Raw genomic sequence first — 24,413 nt, forward strand, 5'->3', positions numbered from 1 at the left:
ATTTAAACGATGGTCTACATTTATGTTCTTCTGATATCCTGTCTTCAATTATCCTCATTGTCTTTCTGATTTATGATATTTACCCAACATCCACACGTTTCCTACTTTAAGTACCTCCGCCTTCGGGTTACACTATAGAATAAAAGTCCCAATGTCCTCAATCTCCAGATAGGGCCTATATGGCTGACAGTGTAGAACGACTGGGTAATATTAAATATGTGAAGTCATACGGGACTTCAATACCAGGTAGATATTTTCAATGAACAACAATCACTACCTAGAGATGACTAGGTTCAACATCTCTATCTATAATTTCATGTACTTAATCACCTGGACCGCTGAAAGCTATCACCATTCATCTCACACTTTCCGTCAGTAATACCATACCCATTCAGCGATACAAGACACCCAACCCTTGTTTACATAACATCTTTCCACATAAATACAGCTTCTCCCTCTACCACCCCCTAATCCCAACCTACACTCTACACCCCCTTTCAAAAAAATCAAAAAATCAAAACTCAGTCCCTCAAGGTTCAAAACGCAACAGAATTGCGTCATACAATCGCCCGGATGGTCTAGTGGTAAGAAACCCCCACCATAAACATGTCATCCCGTTCCGACACTAACTCCTCAAAAAGGTATGATTCTCGCTTTGGGATAAAAATGCGAGAGGTCCCCGGTTCAAACCCGGGTTCGGGCCCTCATCTTTTCTTTTTTTCTTTTCCCTTTCATCTTTTCCCCTTTCTTTTCTATCTTTCTCTCTTCATCTAGGGGTTTTAGGGATCGATCCTATCAACAAAAAGCAGAGAATGAGCAATGAAGGGCATGGTATGATATCATTAGCTAGAGATATGGTATTTGGGTGTTCACTCACTCCGTTGCGTTAACTTTAGGGCAGTGAATATTAATTACTACTAGCTTAGCCAGTAATAGCACCAAAGCAGGAAATTATACCCAGATAATGAGTATTTATGCCACGAGTGCACGTACCCAGATCGATATCCTAACACTCAATAAATAAAAAATTTAACATTACAATACTAAGTAACTAACTCCTAATTACATTTCAGAATATAACTCTTATTGGCAGATTCTTAATTACCAATGACCTTGCCCTGTGCTGATAGACATCTTTCCTTTTTATTGGTATTTCTCTTGATCCTCGTTCATACCATATTCTGGAAGTTAGTCTTACATTATATTGTCCCGGACATAGTGTGAAGAGTTATAGGTTATACGGAATAGGTGTAGTGTGTGTGTGTGCTCAGCAGCAAGGTTTTATCTCGTAAGGTTTCTGGTAATGCAGATGGTTGTTTTTAGCTGGGATCTCGTCTTTCTTTTCTGTTGGTAGGTTTCTAGGTTTTGATGTGCTGTTATGTTTCTTTTGGACCGGGGGGTGGGGATGGGGTTAGCCACGAAGGCAAGTGTCCGGGACTGCATTTTTGTAGTCTCGTTTTCGACTATGTTCAAGTATTAAGCACCGGGAGTATCAGAGATTGATTACAAAGAGGTAATTGAATTCAAGAATGACATCTAATGTCCAAGTACCTGTCGACCAAGACCAAGATGTATGTCAGGGGTAAGTTGAAATGATAACATAGTTATTAAACAATTTGATCCTGAATTGTGATATCGCAGGGCCATGCCAAGCAACATAAAAGAGAAATGAAAAACACCTATCTGTCATACGTGTGAATCAAACCTGTACCCAACAGCTGTCTAAAATGGACTATGCACCACCTGCAGTGGCAGTAATATTGGCGCGTTTGTGCTGGATTTTGTGAATCATTAGCGTTGGCACTGTGCGATATTGGTTTCGGGATTGATACTTACCGACATAAACACAGCACATACTAAGCTCACTGCCGCACCAACAAAAACACAGATGAACCTGTTGTAGTAATCAGACCTAGGATCCGGGGAGGCATAGGACAGAGGAAAGAAAAGTACAACGTACGTGTTATGCCATGCCGACACAATAATATCCAAGGCTTGCACGCGCAGCGTGTCCGACAAAGAAGCAAGCACATGGCTGCTGGTGCCTGATACGATCTGGCCGACATAGGCGCGAGGAAGGTCTGGGAGAAGAGCATATAGATGGGTCTGGGCTTCATTGACGAAAATCGCTCCGCTGATTGAAAGACCTAGCGTCATACCGCTTAGTTGAGCTAGACGCAGCACGGTTTCGTTAGTGAACTGTTAGGGTCAGAAGATGGAATACATACCCAGGATCATGAGTGTCAGGCCATTGGATGCCTCAGCCGAGGGCACGACAGCTTGGATGACAGCGAATGAGGCTTGGGCGTAGGCTCCAGCCCCGAGACCTAGGACCACCTCTAGTCCGTAGATGACTCCAACCGAGGTATGTGTGTTGACGATGGTGGCTGGGATAGAATATACGTTAGGTGACTATGGAAATTATAGGAGGACGACCCTTACCCATGAGAATGGCGGGGATCAACGCAATGATACTCCCTCCAACATACCAGGGCTTGTAGTACCCGATCCAAGACATGGCAGCTCCGCTGGCGGGAATGGTGGTAATCAAGAGGCAAATGAACGGCAGCAGCCGAACAGCCGACTTGATCGCACTATCGCCCTGGGTGAACTGGAAGTAGATGGGGATGTAGTAGACACTGACACAAGCGACGGCTCCCACGGCCGCACAGGAGATGAAGAGCAGAACTGGTTCCTTCTGACGAAGTAAATGCATGGGAAACATTCGGTTCGGAACGGAAGTGAGAATATTGAAGGCTTGTTGCAGACCAAAGACAACCCACAGGGTAGCCGACACCACAAAGAGGGCGATGATCTGACCGCTGTTCCATGCATACAGTGTGCCACCAAAGTTGATCCCCATCACCAGTGTGGTGAACGCGCCCACACTGAGCACGGCTCCCACCCAGTCGAAGCTCGCCAACTTCTGCCACACAGACACTCCGGGGAGCGGGTCGTTGGATGGAATGACGAAGAGGTATGCAGGGAGTAGGATGGCACCAAGGAGCAGATTGATATAGAAAGCCCAGCGCCAGGTGTACAATTCAAACCCTCCGCCCACCACCGGACCCAGCACCGTGCCTAGACCCCATACCAGGCCTCTGTTTGTTGTCAGTCGTTGCGGAAGCAGACAAGGTCTATGCACTCACGTCAAGCCGAGATACTTTGGCCGTTCCTGACTGGTGGTGTTCGTCGACAGCAGGGCCAGCAGGCCAAAGTACATGCCATTGCCCCCAGCCCCAGCGAAAACACGTCCCACAATCTCTGCGTTCATGGTAGGGGCTGCACCGCATAAGGCCGAGGCAGCCATGAAGACGACCATGGACACAATATATACCCATTTGGCATCGAACATGGCGTATATCTTGCCGAAAGGAAGCATCATTGCCATTCCCCCAATCATAAACCTGTAGCGAGGGTCCGTTAGTTCACGAAACTGGGTTCGTTGACTTGAGCACATACCCGACCGACAACCATGGTAGATCCTCCACCGCATTGAAATGATTGACAATCGTCTAGTACAACATGAGTCAGATTCACAAATGGGTAGAAGAAGAATTTGGATGTACCGGTGCAATGTTGGCCACGATGGTATTGTCGAGTGCATAGACGAAGATGGCGGTCAGGGCACTGACAACAAAGATGAACCACTGGAATTCCCACCGACATGAGTGAGTGAGTGAGTGAGTAAACAAGTAAACGGGTAAATCAAGAAACATCTCGAGCACATACCTTCACACCGACGATATGTCGCTTCTCCTCTTCGCTAAATGAGGCGCCACTCTCGACAGCACTCTTCTTGGAATCTTGCAAAAAGTCAGCCATGACTCTAGGGGATGAGAGAAGCTTGCGGACTGGAATGGCATGAATCAATCTTCCAGTCGATTAGTTTCATATATGTACCAAGCCTGTCTCCCGTGATTACAAATAGGAAAGGCATTCGGAGACATCTGCCAGGATATTTGGGATGTGAATACTGGCCAAGTGATGGTTCTCGGACGAACATTCGCCCGCTGTTGGTTGCACTGCGTGTACGCCGGTCCGCACGGGGATTCGCCTGCCTGACAGGGGTGGAAGGCCTGGGCCTTCGGAGACATCCGCAGCCATATAAGTATCGCATAGGGAATATCTCCCCATTTCCAACTCCCCATTCCCAACTCCCTAGGAACAACACGACACGGAACAACATGATCACCGGATTTTGTCTGTGCGGGAAAGTTCTATTTAATGACAGTTATCGGAAATCGACCGGCTCTGTGGGAATGATTAACAGCTGGTACCCCTCCGAGGCATGTTCCCCAGTGTCCCTCCCTCAACTTGCGTTCGACTAACAAAACCTGATCCAGGCTTTGATTCTAACAAGCATGGTTGGACCGGCGTGCATGCAATGTGCTCTGGGCCGGAGTACAAGCACCTAGTCATATAAAGACCTAGATATATAGCTCCGGATTTGAGGAAAGACTGCTTTTTGAATCACCTCAGTTCATCCTTTCCGTGTCATCTCTGTCAAAACGAACCTGTCGACCATCAAAATACAAACAAACCTCCTCCTCTCCACCTGCAACATGCCATACCCAGACCGCAAGTATATCTACGACGTCTTTCGTCTCTTCTCAGACCCCCCGGAGGGCACGAAGAAATTCTTCGATTATGTCGACGACAATGTGCACTGGCATGTGACCGGCCAGCATCGATACGCCGGCACCTGGACCACCAAGAAAGACTACTACGATGCCACCTGGGCCAACATCGGCCTTCTCCTCGCGGCTCCTGGTCACAATCTCGAGGTTCCCGGGGGTGAGGCTGGCGTCATCGTGGGCCAGGATGGATGGTCGGCGATTGAGATGAAGACAGTGAACACCCGAACCAAAAGTGGCGTCCCCTACACCCAGCACTACTCCTGGCATTGTCGCTGGAACGAAGAAGGGAAAATTGTTGAGGTCAAGGCGTTTCTGGATGCGGACCACCTGGAGAAGGTACTGGGAGGCGAAAAGCGCCGATTGGGCCTTCCGACCTCTTAGCCATTATGCCTTTGCAATCGGGAAGATGCAATCGATGGGGTTCCTGAGTTGCGATTATCTTACCTGTATTTAAAACCAGAAATTAGGAGATATTCTCACATCTGGAATGTCAAGTCAAGTATCGATGGCATTCTGGCGACAAACCCCTCGTAAAATCTAGATAGCTAGGCACCTCGTGGCCGCAGATCGAGAACGTTATCCGAAACAGCATAAAAGGGAAAGCATCCAGTTGAAAAATTACTCTAATTGAGACGCAAATTCCTGCCTTATAACCCTCCCCCTTCCCTACCAGTCCTGGACCTTGCCGTCTCCCTTCCCCGCGACCGAGTCATTTGCCCAGTAACGCCCACTAATATTTCCAATCTTCCCAAACCCGAGTCGAAGGGGAATCCTTGCCCCTTCCTCTGTGAGAAGACAATTGGGTCAGATCCGAAGCACATATCATCAGCGTGAGGAGAATCATACGTACCCACCGTCTTCGGGGGCATCCCCGCCTGTCCCCCCAGCGGCGTATCCACCCACCCAGGACAGCAGCAGTTGATGAGGAGATGAGGGTTGTCTCGGGCCAGGATTCGCGTCGCAGCATTTAAGGCGGCCTTGCTTGTAAAATAGGTGAGCGCAGGCCAGCCAGCCGCGATAGCTGCCGCTGTACCATTGGAGACTGTACTCTACAGGAGGTTGGTTAGCGACGGGTGAATGGGTTAGCAGAAGACCGTCATACGCTATACTCCTCAATCAGAGCCGCTAGTTGCTCCAAAGTCAGGTCGGGGTGCAAGAATCGTTCCTGGAGGCGTGGATGGAAATATTTGAGTTGGCCCGATTGAGAGGACAGGTTGACGATGCGTCCATTGGGGCGCATAATGCGCAGGAAGGCTTGACAGACTCTCAAAGTTCCCCGATAATTGACGGCAAGGGTTTCTCGGCGTTGCGCAGCGGTCAGATTCTCCTTGTAGTAGTAGATTCCCGCATTATTGATTAGGACATCACAACCTTGGTAGTGCTGGCCGATGGAGGTGCTTAGAGTGGATATGCTGGCCGGGCCAGTTAGGGAGAGTCTCGCTGGGTGCACTTGCACTGTCGGTCGGATGTCTCCTAAGTCGATTGCAGCCCCAGCTCGAGAGACGGTGTAGAGGACCAGAGGGCTGGCGCACTGTTGTGCCAGGATGGTGCAGATCGCCCGTCCAATGCCGCGATTCTAGTGATGGTGTGTGGTTTGATCAGACACTCAAATCATAGTGGCCGAGGCGTGGTGGGGGGATGGGGACTCACAGCACCGGTCACGACAGCAACCAAGGGGGTTTCCATTGGACTTGGGTTGAGAGAGAAAAATGGCGAGGGGATTCTTGGTGGTTGGAACAACAATGGAAGTACTAGGCTGCCGAGCGAATAAATGCTGGTCTTTGTGCCTAGTGACTCGTGACTAATGAGAGACAACACTAGTAATGCAATCCCCCGGCATCCTACCCACCTCTCCCTCCACCTCTCCACCTCCACAATCTACGATAAAGGCACACTTCCTTCCGTTCGTTTCATCCCAACCAGACTCAACACCCATTTGATCCCCTCTACCACAGTCTGATGAAAGACCTCTGAGCTCGAAAGCTGTGGGAAAAGCCAAAAGTAATGTGGCATTCCTGGGTAGGTATCCGACTTGTTGGGGATCCTGGATCAGGTCAGATGATGCGAGCAACGACTGCCACAAAAAAAGGGAGACACACCCGGCTTGGTCCAGTTGAAATTTCAGTACCATGGAATCATCGCGAACCGGATCCGCCTCACAGGTGGCCTGGTAAGTCGGAGGCAAGCGTCTGATGCCTGGGTGCAAGCATGGGAATGCATAGGGATTCATGCACTGGATGGTGTCATTGTTGTGCCCTGCGAGGTCGGTTAATAGAGGTTTAGGTCGTGTGAATAAACCCACTTGCCCCCAGAAACGCATCATACTCTCTCCGTCCTGCAACGGAGCCCCCTTCCAGTTCTGCTTATAGGCCTGGAACATGGACCGATATTCGGAAGGGACAAAGTCGGGATGAAGAAGAGCGGGGCAGAGGATGACCACACCACACACCATATATCCCAGGTTCTCGTCAACGAGTTTAGTGTGAGCCCCACGGCGACCATTTCTTCAAGGGATGAGCCAATAGAAAAAATCCGGCGGGGATCGGCTCCCAGTATGGACACGTTCTGGTAGCATTATAGAGTCTGTGGTACTCTCAACCGGTCTCTTACCCATATAAAAGCATCAAAGCAGTCATTGACCTGCGTGGGGATCGGGTATTCCGGCGCCAGGCGGAAGTCAACCTGGGCGATAATGACATTACTATGGTGGGCGATGTATCGACACATGCCTGCGGGCAATAAGCATCGGCAGTGCAGAGATATCATGTGTGGTCCATACGATCTTCGAATGAGGATTTCAAGCACCTCCCGCAGCATGCCCACCCCCATGAGCACTTCTCGTGTTAGGATTGATGCTGAAGCAAACAGATACAGGTCACAACACGTACAAAACTCCTAAAGGTAACGTGCTACCGAGGAGAACATTGGTTGGAACATAGACACGAATGGCAATGCCCGAATCGGTCATGGCTTTGTCTGGTGTTTCTATCATAAAGTCAGGGTCATAGGACACAATGTTAGGGGAAGAAGTATGTACATGGCTGTTAGGGGGACCGACGTACTTGTGCAGATACCTTTAGGCAGTCCCGAGCGGCCCCGCGTACAGTATCATATTCTGGTGTCACTTGTTCTCAGAGTGCAAAAGTCGGTGCTTACGGTCCATGTCTACGAGATCGTTGGAGAAACTCAGCCAAGGCCTTCAGGTGTGCAGGTTAGAAATATGAATGCTGTTCTACATTGGAACATAGGACAGGGAAACTATGCACGTGCGCTCTGATTGGATCCCGTTCCGTGCAGACTTGTAAATTTCAGGACGGACCTGAATATGAACACGACGTACTCATAGAGCCTGAATCATCTACTGTCTTTCAAAGTGAAATCGCGAATTACTTGCCACTGCAACCTGTAATAACGAGTTGACTGTCATCGTATCTGGCTCTTCTATTGTTAGGACCACTTTTGAGGCATCCGACGCCGACCGAGCCGTATAATGAGCACTCTCTACCCTCTGGTAACTTTGATTTGTCGAGATAGGTACCTCGGCTCGCCCAGATGGATGAAGAGAGGGGAGATTATTAGTTTCGCCCATCATTTCATCCTGCTGAGGGTCTGGAAGCCCCTCTATCATAGGCATCGAGGTGCATATCTCGAAGTCTGAATCGCCAAGGGCAATCCCACGAAGATCAAAGTCAGGTCCTGCCCGGAGTGCTGCATACAATGCGTCCTGGGAGATCTCGGTGAAAATATCCCACGGCGGTTCGTACATGAGATCTGGACTCCCTATATTTGGTGTGATTTGGGCCAAGTCGAAAGAAGGTGATGCAACTACCTCAGCGGAGCTGCTGTGTGGGCCTTGCGCTTCCCAATAACTCACGTCCTCTTCGCTCTTCTCATAACCGCCCTGATTATCTTGTTCCTGAACCTCATCCTCATCATCATCACCACCATCATCGTCATCAATCTCCATCTCGTCTTCAGCCTGGTGCTTCAGCTGTATCGCGCCAGAATCGGGACCTAGCGCGCCGTCCTTGGGCGCGATCTCATCATTCTTGTTCTGCGACTTCATACGTCGACGTGTCACAATTGTAAACCTAATGACCCATGTCAGTCTGATCCCTATCGAATATATGTCTGAACATCAAAGCCTACTGGTTCTTGATCGAATTCCGTGATCGGGCTGGAAAATATTCCACCTGGATCTGCTTCCACCTTCGTCCCTTTGCGCAGACTGCCTCCAGCAAGCGGCAACTCTAGGCAAACCACCAGTTAGATCATGGTATGTGATTGAGTCAACTTTAGAGCGCTTACCTCGGCCTCGGTCCATTCACTATGATCTAGCTGAGGGTCGAGACATTGCTTCCACCGCTTGGCACACTCTGCGTACAATTGAGCAAATGGCGTCATAGGGATTACAAAGAAGCGACTTACGGTCAGCCGTCCGTGTGGAGACGATGGCTGCAACTTCCGTCCAGCTGCAGTCGAGGTTAGCTGGGATCATGGCATAATGTAAGTCTTGAGAAGAAGTCGAAGGATCAAGCTTACGTCTCTCCATGTAGTCGAACCCCACGCTCCAATAGACAGTCCTCCTCTGGTGTCCAATAACCTTTATTTCGCCCAGCCGCCAAGGCATTGTGCCATCGTTTTCGACAGTCCTTGTTCGTTCGTCCGGGAATTTCACTCGCCACTGCCGTCCAGTCTTTCACCGTGCCATGGGCCACTGAGAAATGGAGCCTGGTTAGCAAACAGGAGAACTAGGAGTAGTAGCCAGGGGATATAGCTAGGGGACCCAGGATGCATACGTTGCGCATGTACTGCCTTGGACAAAATCCTGTCTTCCTCCAAGGTCCACCTATGTGGAGGCCGAGGCATCTTCGTTTCTTTTTTTTGTGAAATGATGTTGGGAGATCTTGCCACAAGAGGCTCAGACCCTAACGGGAGGGCGATTTAGAATTCTTATGACACAGTGAGCCTGGACCGTGGAAAATACTACAGGTTGTATCTGACGTGAGACTATACAGCCTCTGACCGTTGCTGTACGAAATCCCCGAAATGTAACCGGATCCTGGGTTTCACTACTGAACACCAATGGTCTGTTTTCGAATTACTAGTGTCTGTGGACTCATATCTTTATTGGCTTTAGCACTCATGTTTGATGCATTGGGGTGAAACATAAACTGTTAGATACAGTTTTGCTTCCTAGCCCTGGGGAGATTTGGCATCAGGCTGTTCATGTATGACATGGAAGACTGCAGGTAGGTAGTACGAGAGTAGACGAGACAGCCAACCTGGTTGGTGCCAAGATCACCGCCGGTCTCCACTGCGAGGCTTCGGGGATGCGGGCAACTCGCCTTGAAACTCCTGGACTGTACCTCTCTAGTTTTGTACTACCTGTGTAGGGCAATTGAGATATATCATGGATTCAACATACCTAGCTAGGTACGGGCCGAAGAATCCTTTCGACCCACTGTGGAGTGAATGCACTAACTGGTCAGAACGCGCATGTAGTGATAGATACATACTCGCACGATTGCTATGTAACCTCCCGGAGTCTCCATTGTCACCAGGGGCCAAAGCAACCCGAGCCAGCGTTTCAAAATTATGCTAAACTCATCTAGGCAATCCTAACCCATGTCACACACAATATTGGTTGCATGCCTCACAGCAAGGTGGCAGGTTGGCCCTGACCAACCACCATGCCCAGGTATTGTAGGTTGGGAACTAGCTTTATTTAACCTCTGTACAAGCTATAAAACAGTATCTGCTCCAGACTCGATAATTCATTTATTAACCTGATGACGCGTGGCTTTGTATGGCCTGTGTAGCTTGTGTAGCGTGTATGGCTTTGTATGGCTTGTGTAGCCTGTGTAGTCTGCATGGTTTGATATGGTTTTTGTATGTTTTGCGTCGCTTGCATGGGTTTGTATGACCTGCACCTGCGCGTGTATGACAATAATGATTCCCAAGCGGAGGATTCTCCAGGGAAATAGAATATTCTTATTTTTGTTATTTTTTGAGCGATGTTTATCTGAGAAATCCAAGAAATGTGGTCTTAATACGTAGGAAAAAAAAACCTCAAAGTCCTTGATCTAAAATAATACCTATAGCTGGTCAAAACGTACTGCAGTATCGTAGAAACCACGTTATATTGACAACAGCGAAAGGGTCATTACTATCCTAAGAGGCTAGAACACCTTTCTCCCTCCACGACTGCAGGTATCGGTCTATCAGCTCCACACTGACCCCGTTGCATTGCCGTAACGATCGGGAAACACTGCGGGAGCGACGAGTGTCAAGCACGACTCCCCGCTCGCAAGGGTAGCGAAGTCCCGTCGTAAAAAGGAAGTCACGTGGAGGAACGGCTCAACCTCGCGGGTTCTCCCTGCTAGCGATCGACCCTGTTCCAGCCAGCTGTCAAATGGGATGACTGCCGTGGCTTCCAATCCCAGCCTCAAAGCCAGGACCGCCAACAGGGGCTTCCATGGCTGACGGATAGGGTTTTCGATGTGATATACGATCGTGGATGGATCAGATGGTGCGGAGAGCAGAATCTCCACGGTGGCTTTGGCGGCTACATCGATCGGAATCCATGAAAACGTCTATGGGAAAAGCAGGGGGCAAGGAGTCAGCAGCTGCCAAGATAACTAACTGTCGATCAAAGGGGCACATGGCTTACCCCGTCCAGAACTGGCAAAGCACCCACGAGCTGTGACACTCGTAGCATAAGCGGAACATGCTCATGTGGGTTCCAACTCCCGGCGATGGTCGATCCTGACAGTTGTCCTAGGCGGACGATCATCGGTAAAAAGGACGGATGGGGACTGGTTCGAACGGCCTCGGTCAGAATTTGCTCGCAGACCCATTTTGCCCGAGCATAGCCGATATCAGCGGTGGACAGCGGATCGGCAATGGGCGCCTCAGGAAGGATTCGACCCCCAGCATACTGCGACCCCACGGCGATAGACGAGGTGAAGAGGAGTCGTGGCAGAGTTGAAGCTCCCTGTTGTCGGTGGCTATCGACCGCAAGTTCTACCAGTCGCTGCACGGCCTGCACCTGAGGCTCCAGCGACTCGAGCGTTCGTTGGAAGTCCATTGGCCAAGCATTGTGGATGATATGAGTGACGGCCCCGCGCAGGGCCTCATACTCCTCTCTCCTCAGCCCCAGAAACGGCTGGTCGAGGTGGTCGGAAGACAGGAACTGGACTTTGGTCCAAGCCTGGTCGGAAAGATGGATGCCATGTGCTCCGTTGGATTCTTCCTGGCGCTTTCTCAAATCCTTTCCTTGATAGCTTCGACTGACGCATATGACACGAGAGACCCCGGAATTTCCCACCAAGCATTTCAACAAATGCGCGCCAAGATGTCCTCTGGCGCCAGTAAGCATGACGATTTGTCCGCCGGTCACATTGACAGCATATCTCGAGACAAGATCCAGCATCTGTTTCGAGTCTGCAGTTGCGGACCTTTTGGTCGATGATAACAATGCCCGACTGAGGGCATCAAAACTCGGATTTCGATAAATGAACGCCGGCAGAACAGGATTGCTGGTCAACGGAAGGAAGACCTTTTTATTGGGAATGGCATTAAGACAGCGAGCTAGACGGGTTGCCTCTAGTGAGTCCATACCCATCTCGAACCAGTCCACCGAGTTGCTCCAATCCTTGACCGACAGCTGGCGGTCCTCGAGGCACTTCTCGACAAGCTTGCGGAGGCCACTCAGCAACTGTTCAAGTTCTGTCTCGAGAGGCGGTAAACTGTGTGCCAAGACGTTGTCAGGGACGTAGGCGAGATTGATCTCGTCTGCTAACAGTCCGTATGCTTCTTGGCGCATGACCGACCCTTTATCCGACCTCGGTAAACTCTTGTTGCATGGAATCACGAGAATCATGTTCCTGGACGCGACCCGCGCATGGCGGTCCAGCTTCATATTCTCGGCCTGAATCATGTCCCAAACACGACTTACTAAATCCTCAACCGCCTCGTTGTGGAGAGACGACTCTGGCTCGATCAACAATCCCACTTCCTCCCGATCCTGCCCAAACATTAAAGCCGACTTTATGCCATTCTGCTCGGAGATGGTAGCTTCCAAGCGGTTGGGTAAAACCTTCTCTCCCGTGGACAAGACAAGCAGATCATCATTACGGCCCACGATGGCTACCTCAATGTGTTTAGATCCAGGCCGCAGGCGGAGCATATCTCGAATGACAAAGGGGCAGCCCCAGCCAAAGGGATAGCCTGTCAGTTGGCACAGCACCGATCCATTGTCGTCTTGGCCTACCTCGTTAATTTCCAAGCCCATATCGGTGCGGATCCGCAGATAATGCCAGTCATAGTCCTCCTCGGGTACGAAAATAGGTGCTATGGCTCCTATCTCAGTGGCACCGTAGTGGTTGAGAAGGTTAACCCGGGCAGAAATTAAGAGATCGCCCAGGGAAGATTTGATCGCACCCCCGCCTACGGCCACAAAGTCCAAACCAGCCATGGATTGCAAGAAGCGTGGGTCAGTCTTCACCTCTTCCAGGATACTGGGCACGGTTATCAACGATTTTGCTTGTGCCTGTTCGATCAGCATGGGGATTGAGAGTGACGATGGAATAAGGGATGCTGATGGAAAGCAGGACGGCTTCCCCGTGGCAAGGCTGATGCAGGGGCTGAGGAGGCCAAGGCCCTTATTATCGTTAGGGTCTGAGTCGGTCACAGTTACGACTGGGGCGAGCACCTACATGATACATAGGGAGTGTGGATACATTAGGCCGTCCGATACACTGATCGGAAAGCAGGCGATGACAGGCAGCGTATCCGAGCAGGTATCGGTGCGCCAACCGAATCGGCTTTGGTAGGCCCGTGGTCCCTGATGAGTGAAGAATCACTGCCGTCTCAGTATCACACGAGGGCTTCTTTTCGATTGTCAATCCACCGTTGGCGGACTCCGCGTTTAAAAGTTCCAGAAAGGGGACACTGTGCAGGATCTGCAATTCCGTTCGACACTTGATTGGTAATTCCCCTAGAGCTTGAGCGACGATGGGCTCGGTTCGAGACGAGACGACAACAGCGCGTGCTGATGTCGACTTAATCAAGTGTGAAATCGCAGTCGGGCTCAGGCGAATGGACAGAACCAGAACCTGATCGCTTGATTATGGGATGTACTTCTATTAGGATGACAGACACAGCTTACCGGAGAATGCATGAGCATCGATCCGGCCAGGTGGATAAATAGGTTGATATCGCTTTCCAGGAATAATGCAACTGGCCGTCTGCTAGTGCTCGACGACAGACAGGGAAGAGAGCCTTGTATCCGATGGGCCCACGACATGGCAGCTTGTTTGAGCTTTTGAAAAGTCACTGAGACCAGTTCAATATGTTTTCCGTTTTGGCACACTTCCTGCATTGCGAAAACATGATGAGGATTGCTTTGGGCATTGAAGTCGATCAGATCCGTGAGAGTGTGTATCGCCGCGGGGTCTGTAGATGCAACCCTGGAGACATTGAAGACAGGTCTCACGAAGTCCATAACGAAACTTTTCTGTACGGTGATCATCAAGGCAGACGATGCACGGATGAAAATATTGACAGTTGGGGGTAACATCGGAACACCCACGGATCGGGCATCGTTTTTTTGTACTCGAGGAGGCAGAGGGCTTGCGGGAACCGCGTACGGATTGACTGAGGTCCAATATTCCAGTTCCAAACCCAGCCTCTCTTGTTATCGCTACCACGATGCAGAGCATCCGGTACGCCGGTCCTCGCCAGAAAGTCCGCCTCTGCGCCGGGTCAGACCGACCCCCCTGTCCTCCAGGAAGGATGGGATGGACCTTAAAGTTTCTGCTCCCAATGAGCACCAACCCATCGATGCGAAGGTTTCAACAACCCAGGACTTGGTCGAGCAAATCTCTAGAGATATCTCAATGGATGCGAGAAGAATCATATTCTTTGGGGGGCAAGGAAGTCGCGCCTTCTCCGGGTCACCATTTCACCCGAGTGAAGACGACAAGACGTGCGATAGTTCCATCTCGCTTCTTCTTTCGGTCTGTCACAGTGCAATTTTGCAAGAGGCTCTACAACATCGACGCAGGGGGCCACTTCCTGCATGGGCCGACTTTGATCTTCCAGCCAATGCCGAATTGTTGGTATCCGGCAATGTCATTGCCTCCGATAACGCGATTTTGCAGGGTGTCGGTCTCTGCGTGCATCAATTAGTCGCCTATCTCCGCTTTGACTCAACTCTGCAAAAGAGAGCAACAAGCATCCTGCTTGGCTTCTGTTCAGGCATCGTCCCCGCCGTTGTCCTCGCCTGCAGCAGCACGGTCCAGGACTACATCCAATACAGCAAAGATGCAGTCCGTCTTGCCTACTGGATAGGGTATCGGGCTGCAGAGTTAACTGCCCACTTGATGCCCGAACAGAATCCGCCCGGGTCGTGGGCGCTATCGGTCTTTGGGAAGGGCAGGGAAAACCTCAAGACCGATCTCGAGAGATTCAATGTCGCTCACGGCGCAACATTCAGCCTTCGGTTAGCGATATGCTTCGGGAAAGAGTCATTCACGATTGTCGGCCCTCCTTCGAGCTTGAACCGCTTTCGATCACAGTGCTTGGGGGAGCAACATCCATCAGAGGCCATTCATATTCACGCGCTTTACCATGCTGGTGAGACTGGATGTGAGGGCTTGCTGAAAGTGCTTGAAGATGCTCGTCGCGAAGGTATTCAGTTCCCATCCCTTGCCGATATCAAAACCGCACTTTGGACATGTCACGGGAACTCGTCCTTAGATCGAAACTCGTTCTCCGGCAGCGGTTCTCTCTTGGAGTATGCGGTTCGTTTGATCCTCGTCGATGCCGCTGACCTCTACAACACCTGGAAATTGATTACGGACACCATAAATCACTTGCCATGGGATGGGGAGATCATCACCGTAGGCCCCGGGTCAAGTGCTCTTCTTGTCTCTACGACCCGGGATACCCGAACGCCCGATGAGCCCACGTGGATTAATTTGTCTGGGGTTGGTGCAACGGTGGGATCTGCACAGGACGGATTCGCTATTGTCGGCATGTCTGTCAACTACCCTGGCGCGTCAGGAAAGGATGAATTCTGGACCTTGCTAGAGAATGGCCTGAGCGCGATGCAAGAAGTACAGCAATTCCACATTCCTTCGATAGAAGCAACACTGACCTTTTCTTAGATTCCCAGCTCGAGATTTGAGGTTCAGAACTACAGTTCTGATAGTCCAGAGTGTCGGCCACCACGGACAATGGAGGCTCGTCATGGTAACTTTCTCGCGGATCCGTTTTCATTCGACCATGAGTGCTTTGGCATCTCACCGAGGGAAGCCAAGTCCATGGATCCACAGCAGAAACTTCTTCTTCAGGGCGCAGTACATGCTCTTGATGATGCTGGCTATGTACCTAACGGTGCACCTTCCTTCAACCCGGACACCATGGGATGCTATATTGGGGCAGCGACGGAAGACTACGTTATCAACTCCATGCCACACATAGACGTCTACTACTCAACTGGTAAGCAAAGATACAACGCTGCTGGAGAAATGTCCGGTAACGATTCGCAGGCACCCTCCGAGCATTTTTGAGTGGAAAAATCTCTTATGCTAATGGATGGAGCGGGCCTTCTATTACAACCGACACAGCATGCTCTTCCTCCCTAGTTTCCATTGTGCTGGCCTGTCGGGCCTTGATGCAGGGAGATTGTACGGCGGCGTTAGCCGGTGGGGTGAATGCCATCACAAGCCCTGATGTAAGGCTGCTCCTCAGCGAGCTATCTGGAACCTCGCTTATACAGTGCAGATGTACCTTGGGCTCTCTCGGGCCCACTTTCTTAGCGCTACCGGGCAGTGTAAGCCATTCTCGGTCGCTGCTGATGGTTATTGTCGCGCAGAGGGGTGTGGATTGTTCGTCATCAAGCGCCTTCAGGACGCGATTCAGGAGGGAGATCGCATCCATGGTATCATTCGTGGGGCGGAAATGAATCAAAGTGGCCGGGCGTCCTCCATCACCCATCCGCACGCCCTGACCCAACAGGAGCTATTTCAGAAGCTTCTCGCCCGAACAAAGGTTGATCCTAAGACCATAGGGGTCATCGAAGCTCACGGTACAGGGACTCAGGTTTGTTGCCCTCTGGCCTAGTAGGCAATGTCTTACACCCAAACGCGATCCAGCTAACCCCCTTGTAGGCCGGTGATGCGGTCGAGACATCGAGTATTCATTGCGTTTTTGGTAATCGTGCTAACCCTCTATATCTTACATCGGTCAAAGGGAACATTGGACACGCAGAAGCAGCCTCTGGATCGGCAGGTCTTGCGAAGATTCTGATGATGTTGAGATACTCAAAGATTCCACCACAGGTTGGGTTGGGAGTGTTGAATCCGCGCTTGGACAAATTAGAGTCGTCAAACATTCGAATCCCCACTACAATCTGCGACTGGGACCGAGCGATCCCTAGTATGCCCAAACGCGCATTGCTCAATAACTTTGGTGCTGCGGGATCCAATGCGGCCCTGGTGGTAGAGGAATATCGCCCGTCATTCCGAGCCAAGGGCTCACAATATGCCAGACGAGCAGCATACAATCTGATCTTGTGCGCCACAAGTCCAGGCGCTCTTCAGAAACTGATAAGTCTTTATGTGGCGATGCTAGAGAAGCATGACCCTGGCTTTGAGCTACAGGACATCTGCTTTACTGCAACTGCTCGGCGGCAGCGGCACAAATATGCTCTATCGATCGTGGGAGGCACACTGGAGGATCTCATGCAGCAACTCCAACAGGCTCGACAATGCAACAATCAGATATTGGAATCCAATCGAAAACGCCCCATCGTGTTTGTTTTCTCGGGGCAAGGCGGCGCTTACCCCGGTATGGGCCGCGAACTGCTCCATACCGCTCCAGTCTTTCGCCAGAAGGTAACTGAATGCGAGGGTGTATTGCAAGAAATAGGTCTGTCTAATATTTGCCCAACCCGTATTCTGGACGGAGCTTTCATTCCAAGTGAAACCGAGGACGGGGGTGCAGAATGGCTAGTCAACTCTCAAGTTGCTTGCTTTGTCCTGGAATATGCGCTGGCATCGCTGCTGATTTCCTGGAACATACAACCCGATATTGTGATTGGCCATAGGTTAGTGTAGCTCCTTACCCAACTTCCACTGATGAACCCATACTCAATATATCCATAGCCTAGGAGAATATGCAGCTTTGGTGGTGGCTAGGGCGCTCTCACTTGAGGATGCGTTACGGGTGGTGGCACATCGGGCTAAGCTCATGGCTTCGAAGTGCGAAGTTGGCAAATCAACCATGCTGGCTTGTTGTCAATCGGCATTCGTTACGCAAGTAATAATCCAAAGGTCTGGCCTTTCGCACCTCTCCATTGCATGTGACAATGATATGATGAGCTGTGTCGTTGCTGGGCCCATCCACGAAATCGAGCGGTTGCAGGAGATCATGGGTGCAGAGCAGATCCGTTGCAAAAGACTACCGGTCTCCCTGGGATTTCACTCGCCTGCACTCGACCCGATCATAGATGAATTGAACCAAGTTACCCGAGACATACGGTTCTTTGAGCCCCAAATTCCAATTGGCTCGGGATTGTACGGGGAACTACATAAGAGCCCAATTGATGGCTCATACGTTGGACGCCAAACGAGAGAGCCGGTAAACTTCACCGGTCTCGTTGGCTTTCTTGCTGGGATTGAAGACTTGCAAAGAGCGACGTTTATTGAAGTGGGCCCGACCCCGATAACATTACCCATGGTTCGATCTCAAGTAAGCGGACCGGGCACAGCTTTCTTCAACACCTTAGTCAAAGGGCAAGACGCTTGGTCAAGCCTCTGTCATAGCCTTCGAGATTTCAATGCCCGACATGAGTCCGTTCAATGGCGACATGTGTTTCACGGCTCCTCCGCCAAGGTGGTGGATCTGCCGGACTATCCATTCCAAACCCAATCTCTGTTCTTCCCTTTCCATGAGAGAGTATCCCAGGTACAGGCGGATGCCAACAGCGGTCACGGTGTGGGTCAACCACGACCCAGTGTCTTTCGCCTGTTGCAAGAAGTGATCAGCCTGCCGGCCGGTCCCGACAAGTCATTATCTGTGTTCGGTACCACGTCACGCGATCTTGTCGAGTATATCACTGGGCATGAGGTAGCTGGACTGTCACTTTGTCCGGCCTCGATTTATTACGGCATGGTTCTCGAGGGCCTGTATTGCAACCGGGAGGTTGATGCACAGAGACTAGCTGTCTTCCGGGACATCTCGTTCGACCATCCTCTTATTCATGCATCGAATAGCGATATTAGTTCCATCCATCTGACGCTCAAAGATAAGAAGTCAGACGCCGGCACGACATCTTCCCACACCCAGTTTACTTTCAGCTCAGCAACCTCATCCGAATCTGCGGCTGAAAGAGTCTTGTGCTCCGGTCAAACGGCCTGGATGTCATTGTCAGCGATCAGTTCCATTCTTGGCCGCAGGGCTGCCTATGCCCGGAAGCAAATTGCTCTTTTACGCGGGAGCCAGAGCCGGTCAAACGTTCTACACCGCAAAGTCATCTACGATATTATTTTCGCGCGAGTGGTGAGATATTCCGATCCATATCAGTCAATCCAAGACTTCCATGTGTCGGAAGCAGGTCTTGATGGGTACGGCACATTCCAAGTGCCCCAAAGCACTCTCGTTGGAGGGATCATATCGCCGGTATTCCTCGACACCTTGCTGCACGCAGCAGGGTTCATCGCCAATGCCCAAGGCAGCCCTTCAGATGCCTATATCTGCCATTCAGTTGATTCGGTCATCGTGGCTTATTCCGACATCAAGCCTACGGATACCTACAGATTCTACTGCGGCCTACTAGATTGCGGTGGTGGGGAACTGCTTGGAGAGACGGTAGCTATGAGTTCTGACGGCAAAGCAGTAGCCAGTGTGGAAGGTATGCACTTCAAACGCCTGAACCTCAAGGCCTTCACAGCCCATCTATCCCGTCAGTCTGGTCAGAAAGCGCAGATAGTCCTGCCCGGCAACGCATCGTCGTCGTCCGCCAACCCGAAGGCCGGCCATACATCCAGTTCCATGGACAAGACACCTGACACGACGAAAATCGTTCTGGATGCCGTTTCTACAGTCTGCGCAGTTCCTCCTAGCCAGGTGGGTCTGGCAACAAGGTTGGTGGATCTGGGATTTGACTCGCTAATGCAGGTTGAGCTGTGGGATTTGGTGGGGAAACCCTTCCCCTCTCGCCGGATAAGGCTATCGTTCGAGATGGGAACAGTGGAGGATATTGTCTCTCAGGTCCTGGGCGCCAGGAACACCTCTTCAGTCGCATCTTCCCCTCGGTCAGAGAGTGATGAGTGCAGCCCCAGCAATAGCATCTGCGCATCCATCACGGATAGATGTGGAAAGCTCATACCGGATGGCGATGCGGTTACTGACCGGGTGCTCGGGCTTGTAGCAGAAATATGTGGCCGGAGGGGTTCGGATCTGGATGCAGCTATTACCATGGACTCCTTGGGACTGGACTCCCTATTGACAATTGAATTACAGGCTAGTGTGAGGGATGTTTTTGGAATCTCCCTGCCACTTGAAATGCTGTCTCCAAGGACAACAATCGGTATGCTCGCAACCCGCATTGCAGTGGAAACTCGCCCAGTCACGCCCGTGGCTTCGTCAGTTGCCTCCGACAGGCAGGCCTGGATGCCAGAGCACGATTGGATTGTGCTTCTCCAACAAGGCGCGGACACACTGCCACCCCTGATCCTGGTTCACGACGGTAGTGGTACGGTGGAACAGTACCGACGACTCTCTGTTGTGGGCTGCACCGTCTTTGGCATTCGTAATCCTATGCCAACTGGATCAGTCCATTGGGCCTCGGGATTGATGGACATGGCATGTCGATATGCAGCTGCCATTCCAAACGTCATCAAGAGTCGTCGTGTGGTCCTCGGTGGTTCGTTACCTTGCCTGCTTTTTTCATATTTTTTACATATAGGTTCCTCCGCGATACTGACTTCTTTGGCTGTGATGACAGGCTGGTCCTTCGGCGGGGTGTTAGCCCACGAGATTGCACAACGTCTAGATCAATGCGGGTACGATACATTGGGCGTCCTTCTCATCGACTCACCTTGTCCTCTGGACCATGAGCCCCTTCCCAGCGCCGTGGTCGATCACATCTTGAGTGCGGAAACACTCTCTCCGTCTACAAAGATCGCCCTCGCCGCCCAGTTCAAGTGTCATGCGCAATTCCTGGCCGATTACAGTATCACTGGTTCTCCCCCTCCCCCTCATCGGCGGTATATAATGCTGTACAGCGAGCAAAACTTTGACACTTGGAGTGTCTGTGGTCAACGGTACTTGTGGCTTGAAAGTCAGGAAGAACGTCTGGCTTCGCTACGAAAGTGGGAAGCCCTTCTTGGACGGCAGCTGACCACCTACAACATTCCCGGGAATCATTTTGAGCCTTTTAGTCATGATAATGTAGGTTCTTACTCTCCAACGTTATCCTTGGGCTGGGATGCTAATCTTTTCTTCAGGTTGGAACTATGACTAAGGCATTGCGCACTGCATACAGGGAGACCGCAGGAGTGGCGGCTACTTAGCAACCGGCGCAAACTGTTGACATACAAGGATGGATTATCGCCCAGCTGTGGGTTTCGGTCTAGTTGGCAAGTCGGTGGGCTACTTTGACAAAGTAGGTGACGGGGTGCAAGATGTCTCTCGACATATGAATGTGTATGTTGATAGTCTTATGGAGGAGTCGGTGGAACCCAAGTCCTTACTAGTTGGAACTTGGCGTTAGAGACCAGTACCAATAAATTACGCCTTTTACAGTGAATTAGTGATGACCAGGCCCCGAGTAGACATTGAGGGGTACCAAAGCAGCGGGACCGGCGTACAGCTGATTCCTCGACTATTTATGTCTCCCTCACACATGGTACAATTTTTCTATTGCCACACACTACATGCTGGAGTAAATCGGTTCTATTGCATCAATTTTTTTCCATCTCCATGGCGCACTCCATCCACTCCTACACCCATATCAACGGCTTTCGGCAGCCTGCCGCAGAACCCCACTGGGAAGCTGTGAATTACTTCCCCGTCCATCACCTCATGACCATGTTGCTGTGGGTTCATCCAAGCTGACCAGTTTTCCTTTCCTCCAGGCCAACTCCAAGGATGACAATCAGCTGGATTCTGATGCCCCAACCTACGAACTCCCGCCCTCGGTGGAGGTCATTACTTCACCTCATCATAATTCCCTAGGATTCAATGTCCTCCGAACCTGGCCGACTTTGTTCAATGGGACCGCATCCCCGCACGGTGTTCCAGACTGGTGGAAGCCCTCGGGAACCGTGGATGTGTTGATTTGTGGAGGTGGGTCGATCCCAACGTGATAATTGACATTGACTATGAAGGGACTGACGAATGCCGACTCACTCAGCCGGACCCAGTGGGCTGGAAATGGCCATGAGCTGTCTTCGACAGGGTTTGACTTTTCGGATCATCGGTAGGTGTTGCTTGGATCATTCCCCCCTCCCACCGGCGAGCATTTTCTCTAAGATGAGATCCATCTTTAGATCAGAATGCCCTGCCCTTAACTGCCGGTCGAGCAGATGGAGTGCAACCGCGATACCTGGAAACCCTTTCCACCTGGGGACTGGCCAGTGAGGTCCATGAAGAAGGTCCCTTGATTGAGCGGACTGCCATCTACCACGATGGACATCCGGTTCACCATGGACGTTCCCATCAGTCCGACTCGCGCTATCGGGGCTTGCACATCATTACCCAGGGCCAGCTTGAACGAATCTTTGTCCGGGACTTGATGCGGCATGGCGTGCTGGTGGAGCGAGAGACCACATTGGAAGAGTATTCGGTTCGGGAGGAGGACGACCAGGCCCCCGTCCGGTGTACGCTCGTGCATCCAGACCGGAAGGGGAATAGTAGCAGGGAGATTGTGATGGCCAAGTTTCTGGTGGGGAGTGACGGCGCATCCAGCGCCATTCGTCGACAGCTGAAGATCCCCTTTGATGGTATCAGTACGGATCTCTACTGGGGAATCATGGACTGTGTCTTCGATACGGATTATCCCCATGCCTGGATCTTTGGGTATGACAATGCCGACGAACATGCTCCCCCATCATTCATTTATTCACACACTGACCCTTCGCTAGATCCGTTATCAGTTCGCAACACGGAGGCTGTGTGATCATCCCCCGCGAGAACGGATACATTAGGTGAGGACAACCCTTCAACACCGAGCCATCCTATCCACCGACCTGTGACTGAGTCTGGTAGGCTCTACACCCAGCTCAATCTTTCGCAGACCGGCCCCATCGCGGCATCTCGACAGGCGCGCGATCCGATCTTTGCCGAGTCGGGCGGCCAGATTGATGTCCATTCCATCACCCCCGAGGAGGTCCTGGAGCAGGCAAATCGCATCTTTGCGCCCTTCACGTTGCGCTTTGCGGCACCCTTGAGTTGGTTTGCAGTCTGGAAGAGTGCGTCCCGAGATCTCTTGCTGATAAGCTGAACTAATTTAAGTTCGTCTTCATGTTGGCAGTCAGTGAACGAGTGGCTCGCTCCTTCTCTTCGGAGGACCTGCGAGTGCATTTGGTCGGCGATGCAGCGTACGTGATTGACCATCCCTTCCGATCATCCTCTGACCGACGACTCAATAGACACGTTCACAGCGTCATGGGCGCTTTTGGTCTCAACGCCTCCATCCTTGATGCGGCCAATCTGGGCTGGAAGATTGGCTTGTGCGTCAAGGGCAAGGCCAGGATCGACCGTCTGCTGCCGACCTACGACCGCGAAAGACGTCTGCATGCGGCCAATATCATCGAGGTCTCGGGCAAATACCTCCGCTTCGTGTGCAGCTCCCATGTGCCGACCGTCCGATTGCACCATGTCGGAGCGGATTTGGGACTAGATGAGGATGAATCGTCGGGCACACCGAGGATGCCTGTGCCCTCGACTGAAGCGATATCAATCACCCCGGCCGATGTTGATCGGGGCGGACACGACCACCATGCCATGGAGACGAAAGAAGTCCAGGCCTTCCTGCGAGACTTTTTTACGCAGCACGGGCAGTTTCTCCTCGGCGTCGATGCGCCCTACGGCCGAACCTGCCTGAACCCCCTTACGAAACACGACCGCCGAGCGCCTGTTCGGGTGCGAAATGGAGTCCGAGCCCCCAATCCGCGAGTCTGTCTAGATGCTGATCACACGGGCTATCTCTACGATCGACTGCCCGGAGATGGGCGGTTTCATCTGGTGGTCTTCGGATCCAACCTACGGGGCCCAGTGCGAGAACAACTTGCAGCCTTTTCGCGGGCGTTGTTATCGGACGACGGGTTTTATCAGAAGCTGGGAGGCCACGGAACATTTAATCTGGTCTTGGTAATCAAGGGGGTTCCCTGGGAAGTGGAGAGTCGCTTGTCCCAAGATCATGCCCTGCACGCCTTGTCCCAGAAAGCGACGATGCTGTTTGATGACCGGGCCCCCGACGACGATGCCCACAGCACCTGGGGCGTTGACCACCAAACAGGAGCAGTCGTGGTTGTACGTCCAGATCTGTGGGTGGGGACCAGTATCTTTCCCCAGGATGTTGACCACCTTCGGGAATACTTCGAGCAGTTCTGGACTCCCTGTAGTGAGGCGTAGGGGGGGGGGCTGGCAGACCGGAGTAGGTCCATAGTCCACTGCTGTACGCGGGTCCAGACGACCTTTCTATATAATCCCCATATTCTGTCCAAGTACATTCCCTACCACTCCTGTCAATAATCC

At 51.5% G+C, this 24,413-nt stretch overlaps 8 protein-coding genes and 1 non-coding gene across 9 annotated transcripts; 4 read left to right on the plus strand and 5 right to left on the minus strand.

The window, feature by feature from the left end:
- Positions 1 to 567: 567 nt before the first annotated feature.
- BO94DRAFT_t104 lies at positions 568 to 703 on the plus strand. Its single transcript has one exon. It is a non-coding gene; the product is annotated as a tRNA-Tyr (tRNA).
- Positions 704 to 1,512: 809 nt separating this feature from the next.
- Positions 1,513 to 3,853, minus strand: BO94DRAFT_564319 (MFS general substrate transporter). The gene is made up of 9 exons (XM_025614410.1): positions 3,733 to 3,853; positions 3,570 to 3,650; positions 3,463 to 3,515; positions 3,150 to 3,407; positions 2,443 to 3,101; positions 2,229 to 2,387; positions 1,961 to 2,171; positions 1,837 to 1,894; positions 1,513 to 1,774 (listed from the first exon to the last, which is right to left on the minus strand). The coding sequence occupies exons 1-9, from the start codon at positions 3,823 to 3,825 to the stop codon at positions 1,733 to 1,735; spliced, it is 1,614 nt and encodes a 537-aa protein (XP_025469969.1). The 5' UTR covers positions 3,826 to 3,853; the 3' UTR covers positions 1,513 to 1,732.
- A 308-nt stretch (positions 3,854 to 4,161) lies between these two features.
- BO94DRAFT_573379 (nuclear transport factor 2 family protein) lies at positions 4,162 to 5,161 on the plus strand. The gene is made up of 2 exons (XM_025614965.1): positions 4,162 to 4,289; positions 4,347 to 5,161. Exon 2 carries the CDS (start codon positions 4,566 to 4,568, stop codon positions 5,019 to 5,021), a length of 456 nt encoding a protein of 151 aa, XP_025469970.1. The 5' UTR covers positions 4,162 to 4,289; positions 4,347 to 4,565; the 3' UTR covers positions 5,022 to 5,161.
- Positions 5,148 to 6,365, minus strand: BO94DRAFT_512242 (NAD(P)-binding protein). Its single transcript, XM_025609800.1, has 4 exons — positions 6,291 to 6,365; positions 5,743 to 6,216; positions 5,491 to 5,689; positions 5,148 to 5,425 (listed from the first exon to the last, which is right to left on the minus strand). Exons 1-4 carry the CDS (start codon positions 6,324 to 6,326, stop codon positions 5,307 to 5,309), a joined length of 828 nt encoding a protein of 275 aa, XP_025469971.1. The 5' UTR covers positions 6,327 to 6,365; the 3' UTR covers positions 5,148 to 5,306.
- A 144-nt stretch (positions 6,366 to 6,509) lies between these two features.
- Positions 6,510 to 7,608, minus strand: BO94DRAFT_622365 (alpha/beta-hydrolase; the record flags this gene model as incomplete). Its single annotated transcript, XM_025617075.1, has 6 exons — positions 6,510 to 6,684; positions 6,740 to 6,896; positions 6,966 to 7,104; positions 7,251 to 7,369; positions 7,446 to 7,474; positions 7,529 to 7,608. 6 exons carry the CDS (start codon positions 7,606 to 7,608, stop codon positions 6,519 to 6,521), a joined length of 690 nt encoding a protein of 229 aa, XP_025469972.1. The 3' UTR covers positions 6,510 to 6,518.
- Positions 7,609 to 7,998: 390 nt separating this feature from the next.
- On the minus strand, positions 7,999 to 9,509 carry BO94DRAFT_622366 (uncharacterized protein; the record flags this gene model as incomplete). Its single annotated transcript, XM_025617076.1, has 6 exons — positions 7,999 to 8,731; positions 8,790 to 8,890; positions 8,949 to 9,016; positions 9,069 to 9,112; positions 9,183 to 9,357; positions 9,440 to 9,509. The coding sequence occupies 6 exons, from the start codon at positions 9,507 to 9,509 to the stop codon at positions 7,999 to 8,001; spliced, it is 1,191 nt and encodes a 396-aa protein (XP_025469973.1).
- Positions 9,510 to 11,292: 1,783 nt separating this feature from the next.
- On the minus strand, positions 11,293 to 14,148 carry BO94DRAFT_554750 (acetyl-CoA synthetase-like protein; the record flags this gene model as incomplete). Its single annotated transcript, XM_025613738.1, has 4 exons — positions 11,293 to 12,573; positions 12,601 to 13,305; positions 13,361 to 13,759; positions 13,813 to 14,148. The coding sequence occupies 4 exons, from the start codon at positions 14,146 to 14,148 to the stop codon at positions 11,293 to 11,295; spliced, it is 2,721 nt and encodes a 906-aa protein (XP_025469974.1).
- BO94DRAFT_532952 (ketoacyl-synt-domain-containing protein) lies at positions 13,812 to 21,449 on the plus strand. The gene is made up of 8 exons (XM_025611231.1): positions 13,812 to 15,763; positions 15,815 to 16,148; positions 16,199 to 16,383; positions 16,434 to 16,751; positions 16,820 to 17,757; positions 17,816 to 20,577; positions 20,659 to 21,104; positions 21,161 to 21,449. Exons 1-8 carry the CDS (start codon positions 14,195 to 14,197, stop codon positions 21,224 to 21,226), a joined length of 6,618 nt encoding a protein of 2,205 aa, XP_025469975.1. The 5' UTR covers positions 13,812 to 14,194; the 3' UTR covers positions 21,227 to 21,449.
- Positions 21,450 to 21,635: 186 nt separating this feature from the next.
- Positions 21,636 to 24,290, plus strand: BO94DRAFT_616121 (uncharacterized protein; the record flags this gene model as incomplete). Its single annotated transcript, XM_025616795.1, has 7 exons — positions 21,636 to 21,710; positions 21,791 to 22,001; positions 22,238 to 22,733; positions 22,799 to 22,861; positions 22,923 to 23,125; positions 23,188 to 23,254; positions 23,306 to 24,290. The coding sequence occupies 7 exons, from the start codon at positions 21,636 to 21,638 to the stop codon at positions 24,288 to 24,290; spliced, it is 2,100 nt and encodes a 699-aa protein (XP_025469976.1).
- Positions 24,291 to 24,413: the final 123 nt, after the last annotated feature.

The sequence above is a fragment of the Aspergillus sclerotioniger genome (genome assembly GCF_003184525.1).
Source record: "Aspergillus sclerotioniger CBS 115572 chromosome Unknown BO94scaffold_7, whole genome shotgun sequence".
Taxonomy (NCBI): domain Eukaryota; kingdom Fungi; phylum Ascomycota; class Eurotiomycetes; order Eurotiales; family Aspergillaceae; genus Aspergillus; species Aspergillus sclerotioniger.

Excerpts from the sequence above, each read along its gene's own strand:
- BO94DRAFT_564319 (XM_025614410.1), bottom strand. The coding sequence starts at position 3,825 with ATGGCTGACTTTTTGCAAGATTCCAAGAAGAGTGCTGTCGAGAGTGGC. Across the intron at positions 3,651-3,732 it reads GACATATCGTCGGTGTGAAG|TGGTTCATCTTTGTTGTCAG; the intron begins GTATGTGCTCGA and ends TGGGAATTCCAG. Across the intron at positions 1,895-1,960 it reads GTGTCGGCATGGCATAACAC|GTTCATCTGTGTTTTTGTTG; the intron begins GTACGTTGTACT and ends TTACTACAACAG.
- BO94DRAFT_573379 (XM_025614965.1), top strand. The coding sequence starts at position 4,566 with ATGCCATACCCAGACCGCAAGTATATCTACGACGTCTTTCGTCTCTTC.
- BO94DRAFT_512242 (XM_025609800.1), bottom strand. The coding sequence starts at position 6,326 with ATGGAAACCCCCTTGGTTGCTGTCGTGACCGGTGCT. Across the intron at positions 6,217-6,290 it reads TTGCTGTCGTGACCGGTGCT|AATCGCGGCATTGGACGGGC; the intron begins GTGAGTCCCCAT and ends CACCATCACTAG. Across the intron at positions 5,426-5,490 it reads GATGCCCCCGAAGACGGTGG|AGGAAGGGGCAAGGATTCCC; the intron begins GTACGTATGATT and ends GTCTTCTCACAG.
- BO94DRAFT_532952 (XM_025611231.1), top strand. The coding sequence starts at position 14,195 with ATGAAAATATTGACAGTTGGGGGTAACATCGGAACACCCACGGATCGG. Across the intron at positions 15,764-15,814 it reads GCCTGAGCGCGATGCAAGAA|ATTCCCAGCTCGAGATTTGA; the intron begins GTACAGCAATTC and ends ACCTTTTCTTAG. Across the intron at positions 17,758-17,815 it reads GATATTGTGATTGGCCATAG|CCTAGGAGAATATGCAGCTT; the intron begins GTTAGTGTAGCT and ends ATATATCCATAG.